The sequence below is a fragment of the Leptopilina heterotoma genome, unplaced genomic scaffold, assembly GCF_015476425.1.
Source record: "Leptopilina heterotoma isolate Lh14 unplaced genomic scaffold, ASM1547642v1 Lhet_191, whole genome shotgun sequence".
Taxonomy (NCBI): Eukaryota; Metazoa; Arthropoda; class Insecta; order Hymenoptera; family Figitidae; genus Leptopilina; species Leptopilina heterotoma.
In genome coordinates this window covers 1,750,756-1,774,414 of record NW_025110910.1, presented here as the reverse complement: position 1 = coordinate 1,774,414, position 23,659 = coordinate 1,750,756, and the positions used below count along the sequence as shown (strand labels likewise).

At 29.7% G+C, this 23,659-nt stretch overlaps 4 protein-coding genes across 4 annotated transcripts; 1 reads left to right on the top strand and 3 right to left on the bottom strand.

The window, feature by feature from the left end:
* The first annotated feature begins 19 nt into the window (after nt 1-19).
* LOC122500792 (odorant receptor 9a-like) lies at nt 20-22,991 on the top strand. The gene is made up of 13 exons (XM_043609892.1): nt 20-149; nt 229-1,555; nt 1,629-1,745; nt 1,845-1,959; nt 2,018-2,279; nt 2,376-2,501; nt 2,629-2,719; nt 2,911-3,047; nt 3,133-3,265; nt 3,348-3,930; nt 4,110-4,485; nt 4,581-4,657; nt 22,754-22,991. The coding sequence occupies exons 2-10, from the start codon at nt 1,412-1,414 to the stop codon at nt 3,408-3,410; spliced, it is 1,188 nt and encodes a 395-aa protein (XP_043465827.1). The 5' UTR covers nt 20-149; nt 229-1,411; the 3' UTR covers nt 3,411-3,930; nt 4,110-4,485; nt 4,581-4,657; nt 22,754-22,991.
* Nucleotides 5,533-11,884, bottom strand: LOC122500799. Its single transcript, XM_043609900.1, has 2 exons — nt 11,394-11,884; nt 5,533-6,295 (listed from the first exon to the last, which is right to left on the bottom strand). The coding sequence occupies exons 1-2, from the start codon at nt 11,701-11,703 to the stop codon at nt 5,925-5,927; spliced, it is 681 nt and encodes a 226-aa protein (XP_043465835.1). The 5' UTR covers nt 11,704-11,884; the 3' UTR covers nt 5,533-5,924.
* Nucleotides 14,779-18,581, bottom strand: LOC122500791. The gene is made up of 7 exons (XM_043609891.1): nt 18,383-18,581; nt 17,911-18,306; nt 17,602-17,737; nt 17,257-17,411; nt 15,391-15,783; nt 15,046-15,169; nt 14,779-14,917 (listed from the first exon to the last, which is right to left on the bottom strand). Exons 1-7 carry the CDS (start codon nt 18,423-18,425, stop codon nt 14,800-14,802), a joined length of 1,365 nt encoding a protein of 454 aa, XP_043465826.1. The 5' UTR covers nt 18,426-18,581; the 3' UTR covers nt 14,779-14,799.
* LOC122500796 (15-hydroxyprostaglandin dehydrogenase [NAD(+)]-like) lies at nt 19,594-21,494 on the bottom strand. The gene is made up of 6 exons (XM_043609897.1): nt 20,870-21,494; nt 20,659-20,782; nt 20,397-20,503; nt 20,044-20,217; nt 19,840-19,988; nt 19,594-19,779 (listed from the first exon to the last, which is right to left on the bottom strand). The coding sequence occupies exons 1-6, from the start codon at nt 20,960-20,962 to the stop codon at nt 19,650-19,652; spliced, it is 777 nt and encodes a 258-aa protein (XP_043465832.1). The 5' UTR covers nt 20,963-21,494; the 3' UTR covers nt 19,594-19,649.
* Nucleotides 22,992-23,659: the final 668 nt, after the last annotated feature.

Genomic DNA, 23,659 nt, shown 5'->3' with positions numbered 1-23,659 from the left:
TAAAAATTTTAGATATTGATGAAACTAAACAAATTGGATGAATGCTTGCAATTCAGCACTTACACACTGGTGCAATTATTGATACTTTTGTATAGCTGTATTCCTGGGGAAAAGCTACAAACTTACAGTCAAGATGCAGTAAATTCTGTGTAAACAATTTTCAAACAGCCTAAAAGTACAGTTTTGAACATTTGTTTCCATCTAAATTACTGTTGATTATTTTTTTAGCTTTGATTCCTTATGGTACAACTTGCCAGTGAGCAACCAAAAACAGCTAATGCTGATGATGGTTAGAAGCAAAAAATCTTGTAAACTCCAGGCTGGAAAATTTTTTGTTTTGTCCTTGCAGTTTTATACTTCGGTAATGAATTAGAAATTAATCATACAATATTTTAAATTATATGAAGTAAATATTACGGATTAGTCATGTCACATGCTCCAACAGTGAAGCACGTGATGTTCATAATCTTAAATTTATCTTTTGGAATGGTTAGAAGATTATTAGTTTTTTCTGAATTATTAATGTTACTATTATTTTGATTGTAAGTGTTATGAATTTATTTAATTTCGTAGTGTCTTCAGACGTCTTTTTCATACTTTGCAATGCTCGTGACAATACAGAAAAGAAAATAAATCTGAAATTTTATTGCAATTTAAAAAATGCATTGTCAAGAACGCACACATATGTATAATTAAAAGTAAGTTTAAGAGTAAAAGTAGAAAGATTGTAGAATACATTAAATAAAATAATTACGTTTAAGTCTGAATCATCTTTGCTTGATAATTGTAATATATAAAATATTTTATTCCTTTTAATTTATTCTCAGAAAAAAACAGACCGTTTTCAAAATAGCATAAGATTTTGCAGAAAGTTAGCAGGAAGTATTATTATTAAATTCACTTGATGCAATTCCAAGAATTAGTATCATCTAATAAATAAAATTTATTAATATTTATTAATATTGAAATTAATTTTTTACAGTGTCACCTTAAAGTAATGACAAGAGTTCTTTTCTCTTCGACATTTCAGAATTGAATGAGTTTAATCGATACAGTACTATAGGTTCTTCGCCTCTCCTCCTAACCACTTTGTACACGCAACATTCTTAAATTCACAGAAGAGTTACATACAAAGTATACCTTTAGGTTTATTAATATTTCAGTTTCTTCCTGGAATAAATAAGTAAGGCAATTCAATTAAAGGGAAAAGGACATATCTGATTTAGAAAATTAAAAAGAAAGGGTTTAATTCAAGAGTTCTTAGAGAAAGACCACTTGAATACTTTCTATGAATGTGAATAATTAAAGTCATCAAAAGGAAGGTTCTTTTTAGTAATTTCATTACCCTCTTTTTGTCTTTCTTACAAATTTCATAGAATTAAATGTTTAGTTAATCTCTTTAGTTTAAGCCATGAGTTTTTTTGCTCAAGCTGACTACAGTCTCAACAAGTTCTTTATGTCAGCAACTGGTCTCTGGCCATATCAGTCTATGACATGGAGAATATTTATTTGTCTTTTCTGCACATTTATGAATATAACGATGATTTTAACAATGGTAAATGAAAGTAAATCACTAATTGAATATAATGTAAAATAAATTTAAAATATATTGCCTCACGTTTATACAGTTCATTGGTATTCTAACTTGTGATGAGCTTGATGATAAAATAAAACTGATTGCACCTATGCTCACTGGAGTTGCCAGCGGTGCAAGATTCTTTAATTGTTTACTAAATTCAAATCGAGTAAGTTTTTACTTATTATTTTATATAATTTTCTACAAGGAAGGAGAATATGTACAATATGCGTTGTATACTAAGAGCTTTATAAGCTTTTATTGACAGATGAAGCATCTTTTGGAACAAGTAAAATCAGATTGGTCCTTATTGACTGATACAGAGTATTTTATATTAAAACAATTCTCTAGAAGGGGCAGAAATTTAACCATAATATATGAAGGTAAGTAATTCTTCCGTTGTAAATTGAATAAATGTAAAAATTGATCTCTTATCTTCAGTTTATCTGTACTGCAATTTGGTTGTATATTTCGTGAACGGCGCTTCTCCAAAACTTTTAAACATTGTTCGCCCTCTGAATGAAACTAGACCCTTAATAAGAACTTATAGGTCAAATTATTTTCTCAACGAAGAAAACTATTATTTTCACATGTTGTTGCATGAGTATATAGCGTCATTTATAAACATTACAACAATGTTATCAGTTGATACGATGTATGCTGTATTAACTGAACATGTTTGTGGTATGTTTACAATTCTTAGGTAAAATTTAATTTTATTGCATTTTAATTTTTAATTTTTCTATTTTTCTATTTTTATTTTCTGCAAATTTACTTTTTTAATCCATTTGATCTTCAGACACCGCCTTGAGAATATTATTCAGAACAACAAATGTAATCTTGAAATAGAAGATTCGTTAGAAGAGAAAGATAGAATTGTAAATGTGACAATGAATTGCATTACCCTTCATCAAAGAAATATTGAGTGAGTGATTCCCAACTGTCTTACTACCTATTGAAAAAGATGAAATCTTTAATAGATTGAAAATTTACAAAAGAGTATAAATTACATAAGCGATTTGTTGTAATTAATTAAGTTCTGTTTAAGGAAGATTTGCAAATACACTCGATGATGCTTTTTCAAATTCGTTACTACTGCAGATATCAATAAATATAGTGTCCTTGAGTATAACCGGATATATGGTAATTAGCGTATAATTTTTTATTTGAGCAGTATCCGGCACGTTTTTTGGTTTATTAAAATGTTTAAATGTTTGTGTCTTTGTGAACATGTGACTGTTTGATCATTACATGTTCACAATACACCTATTTGCTTCTGTTTTTTAACGTTAAATATTAAAGAAAGTTTTGACAAATATTTGACATTTTTTTAGATTATTCTAAAACTGGACAAATTAGATGAATGTATGCTATTCTGTAGTTTTACCCTTACACTATTGATATTGATGTTATACAGCTGCATTCCAGGAGAAAAGTTACAAAATTATAGTATAGATGCAGTCAATTCTGTGTAAATATAAAAATTCATTAGTTGTTAAAATGTGAAATGCTTTTTTGAAGCTTTTGTAAAGTCACATTATTATATTTTCTTTTAGTTTCGATTCATTGTGGTATAATATGTCAGTTAAGAATCAGAAGCAGTTAATGTTAATGATGGTCAGAAGTGGTCGATCTTGTAAACTACAAGCTGGAAAACTTTTTGTATTATCGTTAGAATTTTACACTTCGGTCAGTACAAATGTTTGAATGTCTACTCAATCAGAAACTGATGCCTTTAAAATTTAAATGCAATATGTTAATTACTTTTCAGTGTATCCAGACGTCTTTTTCCTATCTAACTATGTTGTTGACAATGCGAAAAAATGGACAGTAAACTTAAAATCTTATTATTTCTGACGAATGAATGTGGCCAAGTGTTTTCCAAAGAGAATTTTTGCGCAATTCAACATTGTTCAAAGAATTATACGAAAAAATAAATTTATATTGCACTTCTCAATGAAAGTGATTTTTTTAATGGCTTTCTAGTGAAATACCATACGTTTTCTTATCTTTATCCAGTAGTGGAATTTTATTTCACATGTAACTTTTCGACACTTATTATTTTACGTGACGCAGTGAAATTTCATTCGTAGTAAAAAATAACACAAAAATGGATTATTTAAATTTTTTTGGTGTTAATTTAATCTGCAACGATTTTTAATACTTTCCAATTATTAAAAAGTACAAGAAAACTTGTTTTTAAAAGTTTTGAAATCAATGATTCGCGGAAGCTATGACTTGTTTTTTATTGTGATTTTTTATTAGCATAAAGAAATCCTAATGTTTGTCAGTTATTTTCAACTTGTAACAGAGTTTAAAGAAAATGTATTTGCTGCTTATTTTACTTTTTGCCAGTAAGTTTTTATATTAAAATTATTCTTTCTTGCATATATTTTAATTAATTAATAATTATATAAGGAGAATTTAAATATTGATCATACATACAACATACATTGTGAAAGTACCGAAATTTAGAAAAATTAATTTTTACCTTTTTTTAATTTGATTTAAAAATGTTGATTAATTTTTTCAGATATTTTGGGGAAAACTTATTGTGAAACCCCAGTGGATTTTATATTTAAACGACAATTTGGATTTAATGCAGATTCAATTTTAATAAAATGTGATCCTAAAGAAGCGAATGATGTATTAATAGCAAGACAAGTTTTACTTAATGAAAATGATAAAGTTGGTTTTACAATACGACAGCAATTAAGAAATAATTGCTCAGAAAATGAATTGAACTCTTTAGTTAATCAATTTTGTGACGTGGATAAAAATATAAAATTTTTGTCACAAAACCTAACTGACAATGTGCAAGTTTGCTTAAAAATAGCTTTTGATGATGAAAAGAAAGCCGAAATCCTTAGGGAGTTTGTTACAAATATTTGTGCTGCAATTTATAATGAGTAAGTTTGTTGTGAGTTTCAAACAAAATTAATTAATAATTTTAAGTAATTTTACACGTCAAGTGCAGTGAGATTGAAGATAATTAATTTTTCAGGTTCAGACTATTATTGAACAAATATTAAAAACGGGAATCAAAAACAGAAAAATTAAGAAGGAATATTGTCGAAGGAGGTATTTTATTGTGATTTTCTTATAAATAAACTTTTTCTTCTTATCATTCAATATACATACATGTCATTTATAAATTTGTGTCTTTATCAACTTAATTTGGAAATTTTCTTACTGTTGTTATTAACTTCGGAATAATTAAAAATATGGGAATATTGTATTCTCTAGGCAGATATAATTTTATTAAAGTCAAAGTATTTACAGATTTTGTATAAAAAGGAATAAATATAAATTAGCTACACACGACACAATCTCGAGGCAAATAAATACTTTGTCCTTAACAAAATAATTTTCTATAACTTAAATATTCTTTTATGGCTTCTCGTTACTATTTTATACAGACAAAACAAAAATACCCTTTGGTTTGAATGTTGAATTTAAATACCTTTCAATAAAAAAAGGAAATATTCTAAAATTCTTAAATTAATGCCTGACTAAAGTACATTTTAGAGTTTTTTTTAAATACATGTGCGAGATAAATGAATTATTTGAAAACACATAAGATTTATTTTACAACTTGAAATTAAATAAATAAATAAATTTAAAAAATTAAATAAAATTCAACTAAATGTTAACAGTTCAATAATTATAAAAATGATTGCTTTTCTCTGTAAATGATTAATATGTGTAATTAAATAGTAACGGAATAAAGTTTTTTCTCCATTCTACCTATTGCAAAACTATTCATAAATTTATCTTTTCTTCTGCAATATCTCTATTGTTATTAAAAAAAATAACTGTTTTTTATTGTAAATTTTACAAAAGTCACTGCATAAGAAAGTATAAATTTTAACTTATTCGTCATGGTCAAGAAGAGTAAATAATATAATAACTGTTTTAAAATTTCAATTTTTCTAAAAATTCTCTCGAGCTTGTAATCTAAAATAAAATAAATAAATAAATAAATAAATAGTAAAAATAAAAATGGTGTTGAGAATATTTAGAAAAATATTTACCTACTATTTTTCTAAATTAGTTAAATTCATTTTAAAAATGAAGTAAATTTCTAGCTATTAAACGGTGGATCGCGATTTTTTGATTTTAAATATACAAATGTCAGAAAGTAGTCATTTAGATTATCAACAAATTGTGTCAAAAATATGTTGATGTAATTTAAAAAATAATTTTTAAATGGACATTTTATTCAGTGGTCACGTGCTGTAGGAACACGTCCGATTAAATACCATGACCTCAATACCGGAATCTCTTTTTTTCGATAAATCTTTTGTCAACTAAAGTGAAACTGACGTCCGCTGAGTAAAGTGGGAAGTCAGTGTGCAGGCGCATACTCGGGCGCATAAGCTTTGTAGGCAAGATTCTGTCCGGCATCTTGTCCGGCTTCGTCGATCGATCTGCCCCAATATCCTCCGTGTTCGTCTTCGTGATCGTAGTGATGCTGATGCTGAGCATGCTCGTAATATATCACTTTGGAAGGGTGGTGACTTTTCTTCAGGTCCAACCAGAAGCGAGCAATGTTGATCATTAGACCGATAACGGCGACAATGAAAAATTTAATGCTCAAGTGTGTCGAAATCAGCTGCAGCAGGAAACTCAGTTTCGACTTTAAAAGCAAAGCCAAGGGAATCAGCTTCATAAAGTGTTTCTTCTTTTTCTTCAAAAGTTTGTTTTTGCGACCCTCATCTGAAAATAAAATTCAGTGTTATTTTATAGCATCATTCGTCGTTTCTTCATCGTACATAAAGGAAAAAAAATATTATTTCTAGAGCTAGCAATCGACAACCAATTTTAGAAACTTATTCTTTTCAAACTTCATTCTTAATTTCACTCTTTTTCCTTTAAAATTTCATTATTTAATTAGTCGTGTAATTTAAATTTTTTAATCATTTAATCCGCAGAAAGTGAAGGTTGGTCCTCAAAAAAAGACAAGAATGTCTCAAAAAACAGTGCCTAACACTAAGATGAAGGTAAATATAAATCCAAGCTGACGGTAGAAAGAGACGGGAAGATAAAATACGGTTAAGAGTTGCCGATAACCTCGACCCCTGAAAGAATGCGAAAGCGGTGTCGGAGGTCGAACAATTACGAGTGGAAGTAAGGGCGACAATGAAAGTAGGATCCTCGAGTATTCCTCCCAATAATATTTCTAAATACAATAAAATTACCAGTGTAACTCTTGTTACAAACCTGGTTGTAATTAAAAGAATCGAGTCAATAGAAATCGACATGTTTTTGAATTTCGCTTATACCAAGATTAAGCGAAAGTCACCCTCTTAATCCACTTATTTAAAGAGAATTTTTCATAAATATTCATTGCCGAGGAATGCCCCGTTCAGAAGTCAAAGGCCACTGGAAAATATATTCTCATTTCTATTGTATAGTAAATAATAACTGCACCGTAAAATTAATTTAATAGACTTGAAGATAATTCACTCAGTTCAATGTTATTGAGTTATTCATCACCTCCACATGAATTGTGTGAACTCACTCAATAAAATTAAGATATACGTGTAATGCATATTAAAACAAATTTTCCCAGGTAGAAAGTTTTACCGAAAATTATGCTAATCTTGACACATAACACACTTTCAGACTTTATATTACAGGACGAAATGTACAAATAATTTTTACTGATAGTTTTCGAGTAGTCAAAAAAATGTTGGTAGGAAACTCGTTTTACATCTAATACCGAGTGGGAGGATGGCGAGTAAATCAAGTCCGCGTTTCTTGTCTAAAAAGTTGTTTCCTACAGCACCAAGTGCTAATTCTTTTGAGAGATTAATAGATTTGAATATATAAACAATTGCTAATGAATATTTAAGAATAAGAGAAAAAACGTTGTGAACTTTTATGGAGTAATTTTCAATGACCTAGAACTTGTGCGTACAGCTGGCCGGGAGAACTTATGAGTCGTAAAGTACCTTCCCCGTCACTTTTCGTTCGTCGACTTACTTTGTTGCATTTTATTATGGAATAAGGAGTAAGTGTACCGAATGGACTTTCGGAAAATGGAACAAGACACGCTCATTTTTATACTTCCGCGCATCTTCGTCATCAACGAGATGAAATTCGTTGTAGCGTCCACTCAACTATCCACTTCGAGTCCATTTACGTCTAGTTTTCAGCAGTTAATTTCCTTTTTTATTATTCTTTAATTAGACGAAATTTTAAAGAAGACTGTAACTCAGTTACTTTATGATTAACTGAAAAATTCAATGCCTAAATCCAACTTCTGTTACGAGGAGAATAATGCGGAATTTCTTTAGTATTAGATCAATGCAGATTTGTGCAGAATCTTTTTACAAAAATTATAGACTTACTTTGCGCTAATTAGTATTGTTCTGTAGTTGAATACTAATTTCAATTAATATAAAACTTTATAATAATAACCTATAACTTATTATATGCTAGTCAATTGTTCAGTCATTATAAAAATAAAATAAAATTCTCATCTATGTATTTTTGAAATTTATGACAATCTATAAAAATGATTTATTTTCTTTGTTAAAATAAAATGATAAATTTTGGCTACAAATGTACTTGAAAAATAAATAGCAATTTCCCATGCAGTGAAGATTATTTAATGTATTTAAGTACTGAACATTATGCAGTGATAGTTTTCTTTACGCAAGAAATAAGAAAGTAAATATTGGTTAAATATATACTTTCATTCTGAGTCTACTTGACGAGACGATAGGAGCAGCAATAGGTGTTATTTTCTCATTTTTCCCACTACTGACGTAACTCGTTTTTTAACTCGCGATTGACTCAAAATCAATGTCAATCTCCATTCATAAAACCGCAAAATTATTATAGCAAATACTCTAATTAGGTTTTATTATCAACTGTTCCCAATATTTCATAATATTATTAATATATAATAAAAATTACATTTTAATAATTTTATTACACATTTAATAATAATGTATAAAGCGAGAAAGTAAAAATACAAGTTTATAAGTAACACAAAAGATATTCCACGTATGGCCCGAAGCTTACTGTTCTTTTTATATTAGTCAGATCTACATTCGTCACACGTTTAACCCGATACCTAGGGGAAGCTTCAATTGAATTAAAATAATGTAAGGCCCAAAATAGTAAAAGAATTTCTCGACAGTATAAAAGCGAAAATATTAAAAATAAGAATTTGAGCTGAAATGGCAAAATTGGAAAAATATTTCTATTTCTAACCTAGGAACTGAAATGAATGCATTCATTTTAGTTTAGCACAAAACAGAAATAAAACTACAGATTTGTATTGTTTAAATTTTAAAATGCAGGTTTTTTTGCGGAATTTTTAAGAGCTTATTCTGTTCGGCTAGATATTAAGAAAAAAATGTTGAACGAACAAAAGTTGTTATAACCGTTATGCGAATTTGTAGTGACCTATTCAAATACATTAAACCGCATGTGACATGAAAACACAATTTGAATACGACACCAACGTATATATACATTATTCGATAGCAATACCAAATAAAATTTCACTCAAGAATCTTCACCTACTTTAGATACTTTTACGTGACTGCATTCCATTATTATTTAAAAAAAGATTCATTGACTTTCCAAAATTTTATATGCGGTCCCAAAGAAATACACCTGGATTGATTAATTTTAGAAAAGAAGTATTATTTATCGAGACATTATACACGACTAGAAATTCATTATGCAGAGAAATTTTATTGCGAAATCTATCAAGACATTATTCAAGAAAGTATAAAATGAATTGCTATTTTAAAAATAGTTCATCTCCACCATATAAACAGCGTACTTTATGCGGGAGAATAGTTGATTGTTTAACCAATCAATAATTACACTATTTTTTATAGCTGAAGCAATCCATTTCTTTGAAAATCGATTATTTTTCACAAAATACTTACAATGTCATTTAATTAAAAGATCAGATAACTGAATTCATTGACATGTTTATTAATTAAGTCCCTGTTAAGTTGACGATAAAATCACAAAATTTATAATCTTCTGATAATTTATTCGACTGACTATACCAACACGTAGTGCGATGACAAACGTTTTCATATCACAGAAGAAAGTTTATTAACGCTAATTAACGCGGTAGATGAATAGCTTATACAGTTTTCATTTTCAAGTTTTGAAATATTTTATAAATTATTGCAAAGAAAAGTAAGAAAAACCACAACAATTAAGTCTAATTAAAAAGTAAGATAACGAGCTAAAAATCAACCATCTTTTTTAATTTTAATTTATTATCTAACTAATGTTTTATTTAATTGCTTATAAATAACCCTTGATATTTCTTCAACTTTCTCTAAGTGATACTCAAATTTCTCAAATCTACTAATTTCAATTTTCTAGGATGAATAAATGCGACAAAAAAGTTTTGAAAAGTTCATTTTTCCCTTTAAAATCTATTCAAAATTGTATAAATGGGCTTCATTTTTCTCTAATCTCCAAATAAAAATTCACATGCGTACCAAACTTTTTCCTTTTATATTCAAAAATTTAGGATTATTTAAAAAAATTTCAATTTAAAGGACTCTGTTCTAATAATCCATTACTTATTATCTATTATCAATTAAATATTTACTTGAATCAAATAATTTTTATTTAAATCAATTAAATGGTATTCGAACCAATAATTGCAATATTTGACGCAAATGCCATTTAATTGCTTTAAATAAAAATTATTTGATTCAAGTAAATATTTAATGACAGGTAATGTTATACAAGTATTACCCCCTGCTTGAAATGACTGAAGGAGGTGTGACATTTTATGGTCAGACAGAAATTCTAAAGGGTTTCTTTAGGGATCCAATATGCCATTATTACATTACATTGAAAACAATTCATTTGATTTAAATAAAAGATTACTTGTCTATTATCAAATAAATATTTATTTGTATCAAATAATTTTTATTTGAATCAATTAAATGATATTTGCTTCAAATACTGAAATTATTGATTCAAATATAATTTATATGAGCTAATTAAAATCTTTAAATAAAATATTTGATTTATTAAAATATTTATTTGAATTAAATAAAAATTATTCGATATTTATTTGATAACAGACGATTATTTGAATCGAATAAATTTTTTCTCAGATGTAAAGTGAAAATGAATTTTTGAAGTAAAACTATAAAAATTTCCGCATCATTTTTGAAGGAAAAAAAATTATAATGCAATGTCAACGGTGTTGTCTTATAATTTGGACGCATACCAAGCAGGAGGGCCAATTTTACTTGTTCAGCGGCCCAGTTAATTGATCGACTAACGGCATGGAAAAGAAAGTATTTCAACTTGCTTTTAATTCAACTTTTAAGTTTCCTAAAAAACCGGCTTTTTCATTTTATTTTCTTTTTTATTTGAATTTTAAAATAATCCATTCATTGATTGGCTCTAAAATATATTTTGATTGTAAAAAATGTCTTTGGTATAAATAATATATAGCTACATTTTTGGGGTACTTTTTCTCAGAATGCATAAATTTTCCTGTAAATATTCAATGCTAATCATTTGAAAATTCTTGACTTTTAATTCACTAATTTTGAAATAAAAAGAAAGTTAATCATAATTTTCCCCGAAATGGCTTAAAATTCCAATTCTTGTGCATACATTAATTTAAATTACATATATCAAAAAGTGATTTTAGTTGCTAGTTTTTTAAAATTTATCAAACAATTTTCGTAATTATATTTTAATAAAAGTTTATGTGAGGGATTAATTAAAGAAAATTTTAATCAGTTTCAAATAGTACATAAAATGTATGAAATAGTATGATAGATGGAGTTTTGTAACGTACTCATGCCTCGACTTTCCGAATCATCCTCTTGAGCATTTTCGGCGTTATCAGTTCCGAAAAGATTATTCAGCGTCTCTGCGACGAAATTTCCGGTCTCCTCGAGGACCACACTCATTGGTACATCACTTTTCTTTCCGGAAACGTCCAACTCGATTTTGTCGATTTCCTCCGCTATCTTCTTCCTCGCACAGGAAGCGCTGTTGGCCTTGAGAATGCACTCCAAAATTCCCGACTCCTCCTCGACCGAATTCGCAATGACAGAACCAATCAGCAGGCAAATCCCCAAAAGTGCGCACAATCTCAACTTCATGATGCGTAATTTGAAAAATAAACTTCTAAACGGAAAATCTTATCAAGTCGGAGTCAGAGCGCGAGACCGCACAATGTTTACACCTGGCTCTCGATTCGATTCGTTCTTCCGGCCTGAGAAATAGTAAAGAGTAAACTTGATGCGCTCGCGTCAGGCAGATATATGCGTATGGGCCCCTTCAAGTTCACGGCCAATCAGAGAGGCGGTGAATCTTCCCCCAATCCCTCGAGTCCGGCGTAGGCCCACTTTTCTTTTCTCTCCTTTGCAAAGTCAGATTTCGGGCCTCGTTCTCACTCGACTTATGAGGCAGATTACGCTTTCATTTATCGGCCTTGATCCAATGAAAGAGGCATGAGGAAGTGCATTGTCTCGTAGGGAAATCTCACACAAAGGCGGGAATTCGAGATTCTTAGTTTCGTAATAATGAGTTTAATACTTTAATTCAACTCTATTAATCTCGTTTTGATTTAGGGAGAGAAAAAATAGGTCATTTTAAAAAGAAAACTGTATCCCCACTAAGTTTTCAACTCCAATTTTAAGAAACTTCTCGCCCTTTTTTGCTTCTTATCGCCTCGCAAACTGCGTGCACTTTTTCAGAAGCAGAAGCACGTTTTTCTCTAGTACTTTTTGGAAGTAAAAAATGTACTGTATGAAACTTATTTATTTTTTCTCAAGTTTCTAGATATTCAATAAAAGTAACATCTTCAACCAAAGTATATCTAAAAAAATTAAAATTAATTCTTGGGTTTTGAGAAAAGACACGAATTAATTAAAATTTTTGTAGATATGTACTTTAGTTGCAGATACCTTATTCGGAAAATTTTTCTCCCCTTTCTTCTACTCTGATTTATTTTCCCCAACTTCTGAAGTATAGAAGCAGTTTGGGAATTTTGGGATGCTTTTTTTGCATTGTCTTCGCCTCTGCTATTTCTTGCTTTATTACGACTTTCTCTTGTTTGGCGTTGGTGGTTTTCCTTTGTCCCCAGTTCTTCCACAAAGTCTCTAAGGCTCCTTAATTCTATTAGGATTTTGTTCTTCAAAGTTCAACTCTGATAGGTTCCATTTATAGCTGATGCTGTATCTGTTTTAGTAAAAATTAAAAGGCAACTTTCTCCCGGCTCTTTTCAAGATTCCTTTGATTTTCGCACATTTTATAGCTATTAGTTAATACGGACAAAAACCAAAGTTTCAATTTTTAAATCGTAAAATTGTAAATCTGAGCCTGTTCCTCGCATATAATGTACTTTTAGAACCGATGATATTCTCAAACGAATTGGCTAAAAGAAGGGTTTCACAGGATGACCTGAAAACACATTTCGCAGAAATATCGGAAGCACTCATAATTGGGTCCTTATTTGACCCACCACGACGCCAGAAATTTAGGAAAAAATACCTTAAAAATACATTTCTAAATAACACTGGAATAGTAGTTGCAGATATGAAATGTATGACAATTAAATGCATACCAGTCTAACCATTTTTGGCAATAAATAGGCGATAAAAATTTATGTCTCTCTCTTTCTCTTCTGAATTTGTGACCCACTTGAGATCAAAGTTTTGGATTCAACGCGGTAAGTATACGTACACCTGCAGCCTCACGATGAAGAAGGCGCGACTAGAACTAGGTTGAATTTGCATTTTTATACTACGCCGACATTTAAGGATCACGAACTATCTCTATACCTATCGATGGACAAGGAAATAGTTTTAAAAATACATTCGAAACCAACATTTCTCCAAATTTAGCATGTAGAAATGTTGCATATTTTGGCAAAATCCTATTAATAACTGATTGTGTTTTGCTTAAAAATTCGCAAAAAAAGAATTCATTCATCATCTCCAGATTTTCGAACGAGCGTAAAAATCGTTGACAAAGTGGCTTGTTGAATTATTTACGTCAATTATGCCAATAAGTAGTTTCTTTTTCTCAAGTGATTTGGTATGACAAGAGGAGATATACTTTCGTTCTGCATGTCAGATGAAAAGGAAGCGCTTACATGCGATTGGCATATTGAAATATTTTGCTTTTACTTCATTCTTCTAAACCGTAAATATATCTTTTACTCGTAAAATCAATTCGACGTTTGCAATTCGTCATTTTCAGGGAATTTCATATTTATTTCTTTATAATCTTATACTATTTAACAGACATAAAATAATACATTTATTGCTTAGTGAATATTCAAAATGTCAAACGAGTTTAGTTATTTAAATAATTCTTCTATAAGTTGAAATTACTTGATTAATAATAAATTAGAAAATATCCATTTCATACTACTGCAATGGGTTTATCAAAATGCTATTAATTAAAATTTCTATTAAAGTTTATTAGTGTGAATAATATTTTAATTGCCCGAAAATGTCCTTAATTTATTAATAAAAAAAATTATGAAAAGAAATTTTTATTGTAATTTAGTAACAACTTTCTGATCAACAAATTTGAAGACATTTGACTTTTAAACATCGTAAAAGTGATTTGAAGAGAGAAAATGAAAATCAGCACGATTTCTATGACATATGGTCAGTGGGAAAATAATATTTAAATTTTTCAATTCAAAAGACATTCCATTTCTAGTATTCGTATCACACACCTACGTTTTAAGAAACATGCAATTATTCAATAAAATTGTGTTGTATTTAAATACTTAATTGAATTGATAATGATTTTATTACTTGATCATGTTTTATAGTTATGAAAAATCTAATTTATAGTTTTAAGTAAAATGTTCTCTTATTTAACTCGGATTGGTTATATTTTTGTTCGTAAATGGTTCGTAATTTTTTATTTTTGGTCCGTAAAGTCCGTATTTTTAAATGCTTTCACTGTTTTGAGCCCTGAATAATTAAAATTTTCATTTCTTTTTTGCTTTTGGTTTTGATAAGCATTGTATGTATAAAGAAAGACAGAAGGAGAGAAAGCATGTGTTAAATGTATTCAACAATGTATTAAGAAATTTTCTTTGCCAACTTTATTTTTTTTTTAAATATCAGTATACGTAAACTGTATTAAATTAAAGTATTATTAAATATTAAAGTATTATTAAAGTATTATTAAAGTATTGTAAACTGTAAGTATTATTTAAAATAATTAAAAATTTATTTTACACAATCAGAGAATACCATTTCGTCAGACACAAGCGATTTTAAAGCTTTTCTTGTTTCCTCTTTACACCCGTTCATGGCCGTTTCACATTGATCTAGTTTCTGAATTTCTCTGAAAGTAAAAAAGAAAATATATCAAAGTCAATTTTTGAATCATACTCTTCGAAAAAAAAATAAATAAAAAAGATCGTAAAAATAGTTTGAAAATTACTTTGGAAAATATGAGAATAATGCACTTACAAACACACATCACGATAGTTTTTAACAGGAACGGGAATTAGGAGTTCTTGAATTTTCATCAAATGTTCAAGACACGCTGATGGCCATTTCTTCATACATTTTTCCTCCGAACGAATAATTATGGCTAAAGAATTTTATTTAATTACTTAAAATGTCGCAATGTTTTAAATTTGAAGTAAATTTTTTAATCCACTTTATTTAATAACAAAGTTCTATATTTTGAATCAAGTATATTGAGATGGAATTTTGTGACAAATTGAAATACTCGGGCAAATATTAAGACAAGACCGAAATTACTTTAAAATTACTTTAAAATTTGTTGATGTTTAACTATAAAGCAAGTACCTTTCTTCAAATTAGCACACTTGATTTCCAAGACTTCCTGAATCAACTTGTCCTTCACAGTTTTCTCCAGACGATCCGCCTCTGCCAAGCAAAGCTCTAATGTATCGGTAATATTTGCAATCTGCTTTTTCAACTCGGGATGTGTGAGACACTCCTCCATGATTATGTTGTCAATGTTTGCCTTTGAATCGGCTTTGACCTTCTTCGCGATTTCTTCCTGCATTGGCTGGTAGAGTTTAAAATATGGTTCGAAAACTCTTTTATCAATCACACTCTTTTGCTTCGCTTTGCACTCCTTATTCAACTCATCGAACTCCATTTCAAGAAAGACATGAGGACTTTTTCCATTTTTGTTCGTTTTCCACACCTCTGCTGAAATACTCGCAGCAAAATCTAGAGCAATTTAAATGTGCTTTAATCTTTTTTCAAAATTGAAAGAAATGTTTCACAATTTATTGTAGAAAACGAAATGATTAATAAATGAAAACTTACAACAAACGGTTAAAGTTAAAAGAAAGTTGTTGAGCATTTTGGTGATTTGAATGCGACACTCGGGATAGAAATAAACTTGGTGGCTAGCTGTGAAAGAATTCTAGGTGCCTCTATTAAATATAATACAGACAAACACGGCTTGAGTGGTTCATGATTGCCGGATCTGAGCAATAACTTCTCTTTTCTTATTTACTACTATTATTCATTTGACATAAATTTTTGCCTCATTATTATTCTCTTCAGCTTACGTTTGGTTTTTAAAAGTAGCGTCGTTTAAAAATAGGCAAGGTGAAAAAATGATATGTAATGCCTAAAGTATCTCAAGTTTGTTTATTAATTAGTTAGTTGCGTGGAATTTACAATCACTTTACATATATTCTGTGATATAAGTAGAGATGATGTACTATATGACATTTGTTAAAGAATTGTTAAATTATTTCAAATTTCAACTCTCATTCATCGTTCATTGGATCAAGAGAAATAAAGCACACGTACAACTTTAAACCATAAATTGTTATAGGAATCAGTGAAATTACAGAAAAACTTGGGTGCATCGGTTGTACCCATAAATGCTTTGAACCTCAAAGGAAATATTTATCTCGAAAATAAATCTTCACCTGGAACAGCTACAAATTTCACTATATTAGAGAAATCTTTAGTGGTTTCAGTTAAGACTTGAACTATTCCAGGTGAGGCTTTTTTGTCAATGAGAGTTGTGTGTAAAAATGCAGAGAATCTGCAGACCTTTTTTTTGTCTTGTGAAAGGCCGCGAATAAAAACTATCAACTTTATATACTTGTTCTTGACAAATTTCCACTGAATAATTCATTCTGTAAGTAGATATAGTAAGGGAAGTTTGATAAACATTTCTTGAAACCATATAATATTCCATACATCTTGCAAATAAAAAATTTCTTATATCAATCTCCAGTGAGGGAAACTTGTGTCAAAGGTCGAAAATTCACACAACATTGTCTTTATGAATCAGACAGTTCCGATCAGACTTATGAATTAATTTAATGTCGATAAAAGTTATCGGCACGTCAGCACCCTCACAGCATTCCACATATCAACATCAACTCTCAAAACCTGAATAAGTGCATATGCACTTGTTTATGAGTTTTGAATCATAACAAAAAAGTGCATATACACTTAAAATAAGAGAATATGCGCTTATTTTCTTACGAGCAAGACTTTACTTATTCAGATTCAGAAAGAAGAATTCGTACAAGAATAAAGACTCAATTTTCCATAGAAAGCTTGCAGAAGAAAATTTTGAAACAACAAGAAACACTTTGAGAATTTTTTCAGTATTAAATAAAAATAAATACGGCTCAAAATTTGTACAAAAACAATTATTTGTAATTTACTGACTGTCTGTAATTATTGCAGTCTGTGTGAGATGAGAGAATCCATCACATCTTATGTAGTCCCTCATTCCATTAACAGTTGTGTGCATCGCTGTTTTCGTCGATTCTTTGCAATTCTTAACCGAATTTATGTAACACTCTTGAGTCTTAAATATGTTCCTGCAAAAACGTTAAACGCAAAATATTATTTCTATCGCAAGAAAAGGATAAACTTTAATTAGTTATGGTTAATTTGATAAAAATTTGAAATTTTAATTTACAAGAAAGACAATTTGTAATCGCATCTATAGACGTGAAAGATAATAGAGAACAACACAAGTGGGGATTTAAAAAAAAGAGAATTAATTACATGCACTCCTCGTGACTGTAAATAAGCGGAAGTGGAATAAAAGGCGAGCCTTTGGGGTCAGAGGTTGTTGTACAGAATCTAAATGCTGCCCATCCTGCATCATCGAAACACTCACCGTCTGACATGGCAATTGTTACTAATAAACAATTTAAATTTATCATTTAACTGCACTGATAGTGAACATTTATTTTAAACTTTCTTTTCATTTGAGTTTTGTAAAATATTTATCTTGTCATTCGAGTTTAAAATCGAAATAAACATGTTTATAACACTGCAATATTTCGTGCTTTTTCTAAAATCTAAACGTACCGTACTTTCCAGCAACGCTGACTTTTTCCAAGGCAGAATTTATCATTATCTGCTTGCTCTCTTCGTCGATATCTTCTTCATCCAGACACAACAGCACCACGTCGGTCAGTTTTTTCATTACTCGTCGCAAATTCGGATCCATGTAGTAAAAATCATGAAATGCATTGTCGTAATCTTTCGTGCGATTTCCTTTTTTCATCTTGCCTGGAATTTCGCTGTGAATGTCAGTAGTCCGCGACAGGTAGGAACTCATGAATTTCTCGAAATTGTCGTTAACTTCAACCCCCTTCAAATTGCATTTCCGTCTCAGTTCAACCGCCGACACGTTTAAGAGAGTGACTCCAGGTTGGTGATTTACTGCATATATGCTTTTCGAAAAGCTGCACTCAAATATGCCTGAAATGTATTGTATTTTACCATCACTGAAATCGCCTAAAAACCATTTTAATCTAAGTGACGTTGCGGAACTTACAGGTACTGAGAGCAAAAATAAATATACTAATAACGACTTTCATTTTGACTGAACTAAATTCGAAATTTCCAAATTTATTGTTGGAAGCACAAAATTCACTGCTATAAAGAAAGACATTCAAACTAAATATCAACAGCAGACTGGAGGAATTAAATACCCATCATAATTATAGTATCTCTCTTGTTATGATTGGCTCTCCGTAGGAAACATTTGGATTATAATTAAAGCGTTGTTTGTGTGTCATCAACACTGAAATCGGATCAAAAGTCTTGGCCCCTGACTTTTGCTGCATAATGCAATGTTGACATTTATTTAATCTCGACAGAATGTTAATATTTCGGAAGATTCGATTTCGGTCCTTTGGACATATTTTCAGGATTATAATTTTGGGTTTCTCTTACTTATGTTTTTCACAATTTTAGATATTTTCTCGACAAAAAATTCTCTTAAATTAGTAAAGACGTAGCAATTATTTTTATTTCTTCTACCCACCAGTAAGAATACTTGCTCAAAACGCGTCCTTAGGATGCTTTTTGCGGACGTTGTCGACTCTCTTAGATATAAAAATGTTCTATGCCTTTATTTGTTTAGGAGACCTCTTTTAGAAATATGTTTATTTTAAAAATAAGAGTTTAACTGTTTTAAATGACCAATAACGTTTCATACCTCGAAGTCGTTCTCATTGCCTACGCTTTGATACACTGCTTACACGGGTGTAGAAATGTTAGTCGCTCTTTAGGATCACTTTGTTTCGACAAGTTATCAATAGTTGAGAGAAGACTAGACTTCCTGAATTATGCCGGAGAAGAAGTTATTTTCTTGATGATTTGGAGCTTTGACTGTGTTTACTTTCGCCGTGATAAGGAACGGAAAAACCCGAACATTTTGAAAAATACGCTGATCCGTGGAAATTCTTGGGCAATAATGATAATGTTTCGGAACCATCATCCAAACAAAACAATTCGCAGAAAGTCCGCGATGGTTAAAAAACCAAAAGACTGATATTTTTTCCGTTTTAAACCTTTTAAATCACCAGACTTTGGAAGATTTCTTCAATCCACAAAAAAATTACTTACCCGTAAAATGTTGTGAATGACAATGAAAAATATTCGAAGAATGGTTTTTTTGGATGCAACAATATGACTATTGACGAAAAAATGTGGTGAATTATTTGACTTGTGTATAATTTATTTTGTCATCTTCATAAAGTATATGTTTAGAAAACTTGAAAATTTTATTTTGAATTAAAGTACAGATATAGTTAAGTCTAAACTTTTAAAGTAGAATAATGTGGAATTTGAACTTCATACGGTGGTTTGTCTCCTTCAATAACCCAAGTGGCACCATTTTTGGCAGTGGTAATCATTTTCATCATCGCAGCAGCCACTGCACTAGTTCTAAAAAATTAATTTAAATTAAGATATGTTTGAAGTATTAAAAAAAGAGTAATTACTCACTCTTGCAAGGGCAAAGAACCTAATCTCTTCTTAGTTGCTTCCACGTCTACAAAATCAAGAAGTTTGTCGTTCATTTCCTCAACCAAATTCGTTTTCGTCACTCCGGGACAGAGTGTTAAGACACGTACACCCGTGGAGTTGTAGAAAATCTGTTGGTTAAGAAATAGTTGCTCAAAAGTAACCGAAAACAGCAAAGTGACTTACCTCAATTCCCTTACTGAATCCAAACACAGCATATTTGGTGCCAGAGTAAACTGGAAGAGATCCAAGCGTCGTTAAACCCGCTATTGAGGCGACATTCACAACAGTTCCACCCTTTCCGCCCTTGTGCTTTCCCATACAGTCAAGTGTAAGCAACGTTCCTCGAACTAACGCTTTCTGAAAAGATTGCATTAATCTAATTCATTTAAACTAAAAAATTTGAACTTAAAAAAAGTATTCCATATTTGAATGTAGAATATTTTTATTAAATATTAATTAATTAATATTATTTCCTTCTTTTGGCATACCACTTGGCAGCCACACAAAAATATCATTAAATCTGTTTAGTGACTTACAAAATTGATGTCAATCATTAAATCCCAATGTTGTTCGTCACAAATACCAGCATTATTCACGACAATATCTAAACCTTTACAAATTTCGTTTGCCTTTCTGAATACATCTGAAAAATTAAAACTTGCTAGTAAGTGAGAATTTAAAAACTTAATCATAGAATTTCACAAAAGAGAGAATACTGACATCAAGTATATACTGCTTATATTTTATTAACATTTGTAAATAATATAAAAAGTTTTATGTACATAAGTTTGAACCAACCAGAAAACTGTTCCTTATTTGTTAAATCACAAGGGAAGAAAACTGTTCTTTTATCTCCAAAATTCTTTAATTTTTCTTTTGCTTCCAGTCCAGCTACATTATTCTGATCAATGATAATCACACACTAAAAAATAATATTTTTGTTATTGTTTATAATAAAAAATTGCAATATGGAATATTAAAATATGAACACATTCTTATTAACTTTTACCTTTGCTCCATGGCGCAATAATTCCGAAGCACAACTGAATCCTATTCCACTGGCTCCACCCGTAACGAGCGCACATTTATCTTTAATGTCCATGTTAAACCTTTGATGACTTTTACTTGTTTCAAAATGCAAAAGAACTGTTTGCAATTTAATAAATAACTTTGTCAGTAAAAACTTATATAATTTAAAAATATTAATTATGCTCACAACTTTCTTCAGCAGTTTAGCCTGACTACAATGTTACTGAAACAGAAACTTACAAGTTACTGGTATTTATCGCGAAAATGATATTCTATTTTTGGAATAATCGGCTTTATAGATAATGACTGTTATGTTTGAAAAAAGTAGTACATATCGAGTTGCCATTTTTCAGAAAATATTTTTTTGTAATTTTAAATTAAATTAAATTGCTCTTATGGAGATTTAAAAGTATATCATCCATAGAGTGGTATGAAGACCACTTTATATCGTTTCGTCCCGGTCCCCACTACTTGGACTCATCAGTAAGGCTACGTAGTGGGAGACCTGCCCTAGACGGGGGAAGCAAATTCGGAACTTGTATATATGCTACAAGACTAGCCCGTATTGCACTTGTGAGAGATCTATATGGGAAATTGGCGTAGATGCGAGATCTATTGGCCAATCCCCACACTCTGATGGGACACAAACGAAATGAAGATTTCGTGACTATCCCTGATAAGAATGTTGCGATAAATTTTTAATTTTACGTTACAAACAAAATAATTATTTAAATAGGCCTTCGAGGTGGCCTCAATTTCAATGTTTGGAAAGGCAACAAGCTGCCAAGATCTAAGAGACCTTGTTTAAATTTTTAAGGATCTTTTTAACTTTTAAAAGTAAAAAGTTGATTTTATATTTTAGTTTTATAATTTATTCTTAGGTCTTTGGGATCGCTGATTTTGAATCAGCGTTGGATCAGTTTTTGATCTATTATTCCGTAGACGCTAGAAGTGAAAAAAGTCGAGTTTAGCCAGACAAAATCTAAAAAAATAAAAATAAACTTCTACAATCTTGGACCAATTAAGCTAAGATTTTATATACATATGTATTTTTTGGTGTAAATTACAGAAAAAATATTTTACAAACATTTTCTTTTTAAATTTTCTTGGCTTGCTTTTGGCCCCTACAGTTTTTTGAAAAAAACAAAATGACAAACTGGTGGGGTTTTTCAAATTCACCCGTTTTTTTGGGGCCAAAAACATCCTTGTAAATCGAAACATTTATTACCGATTGCTGCCGACCTTTCTAAGGCTTCCAATTCTTTTTTCCGTATTGTTACTCGATATGACATTTGACATGACTTAAGGAGCATGACCAATCCCTTATCTCGTTCGTTTACTAAACTGTTTTCTTTTCTTGACCTTGTATTGTGTCACGTGCAAGAGAATTGGAATTTCTATTTTCAAATGGATAATAACTTGGTTCATTATTATTATCAACTTGCTTCTCTATATTGAATTTTGATTTTAAGGAGGATGCAAAGTAAATTTTTCTATAAGCAACTATGAGATGCTGCAGAAGAAATTAAATGATTTTTGAGTGGTGGAAATTCAGAGGCTTTCTGTCAGCACCATATGCTACAAGAAAATCGTGATGCCTTTGTCCATAGGTCGCATGGTTAATAATTTTTTCTCCCGTTTCTAGGCTCTCAAACCTTCCTGACCTATAGATAATATAATGAAATATTAGACAATTTTCCAAGTTTTATAATTTAGTGATAACATTTCTGAATATATTTTTTATTGTTAAAAAAATATTTAATGGCTGACTAACGTAGATATAAAATTATAAAAAATAACTTATTTTGTAGAAAATTTTGAAATAATAAATAAATAGTGAATAACTGGTTCTTGGAATTTACAGATTTTTATCAAACGACAAAGGCAAATACCAAATCAGAAAGTTATTTACTTCTTGTTTAAAAAAATTACTGGATACAGAGATTTATATTATTCAGAGAAAAAATTGTGTTTATCTAAAATAAAAAAATTAGTCAATATTATTTCATTGATAGAGGATGTACAGAATTTTCGGAATAAATTCTTTATCGAAAAACAATTAAAAGTTAAGAGTAAGAAGGTGTAAGTGCAAGAGAAATAAATTTATTGTAGGTATATAAATAAAAAGATTGCTCAATAACTTTTTTAATAAATAATAAACATTTATTACAGCTTTAACTTAAAGTAATTATTTTTAAAAAGGAAACACATTTATTAGAAAAGCATTATCATTATTATTATTAAGTTAATCATTTTAGACTATATAATTTTTATCATCAATGTCATCTGTTTATTTATTTGGATATTTCCAGAATTTGTTTACGATTTGTATACGTTTGAATTCTGTGTAGTTTTGTAGGTAAAGTATTGTTTGCATTTTGACGCCATTGTAAGATAAAGAAGATAGGTAATATATAATTATTTCATGTGACAGTTTTGAAAGTTAAAAACTATCACACCTGAAATACGTCATTTTTGTGGAAGCAAAATTAACTTTTTTTTCTTTCCAACCAATTATTTTTCCATTTTACAACTCTTTTTTGCAATTAAATTTACGATGATACTCCTAAAAATCTTTGAAACAAATTTACCTTTTAAATGTTATACAAATTAAAATTGTTTGTTAAAATTTCATTAGGCAAGGAATTAATGACTTGTTTTAATTATTTTTTCTACTATAATCATTAAAAATAAATTCCAAGCAATAACAAGGAAAATAAATGTGCAAAATATATTATGTCATCAAAGATTTTCCTTAAATTTTTAATCA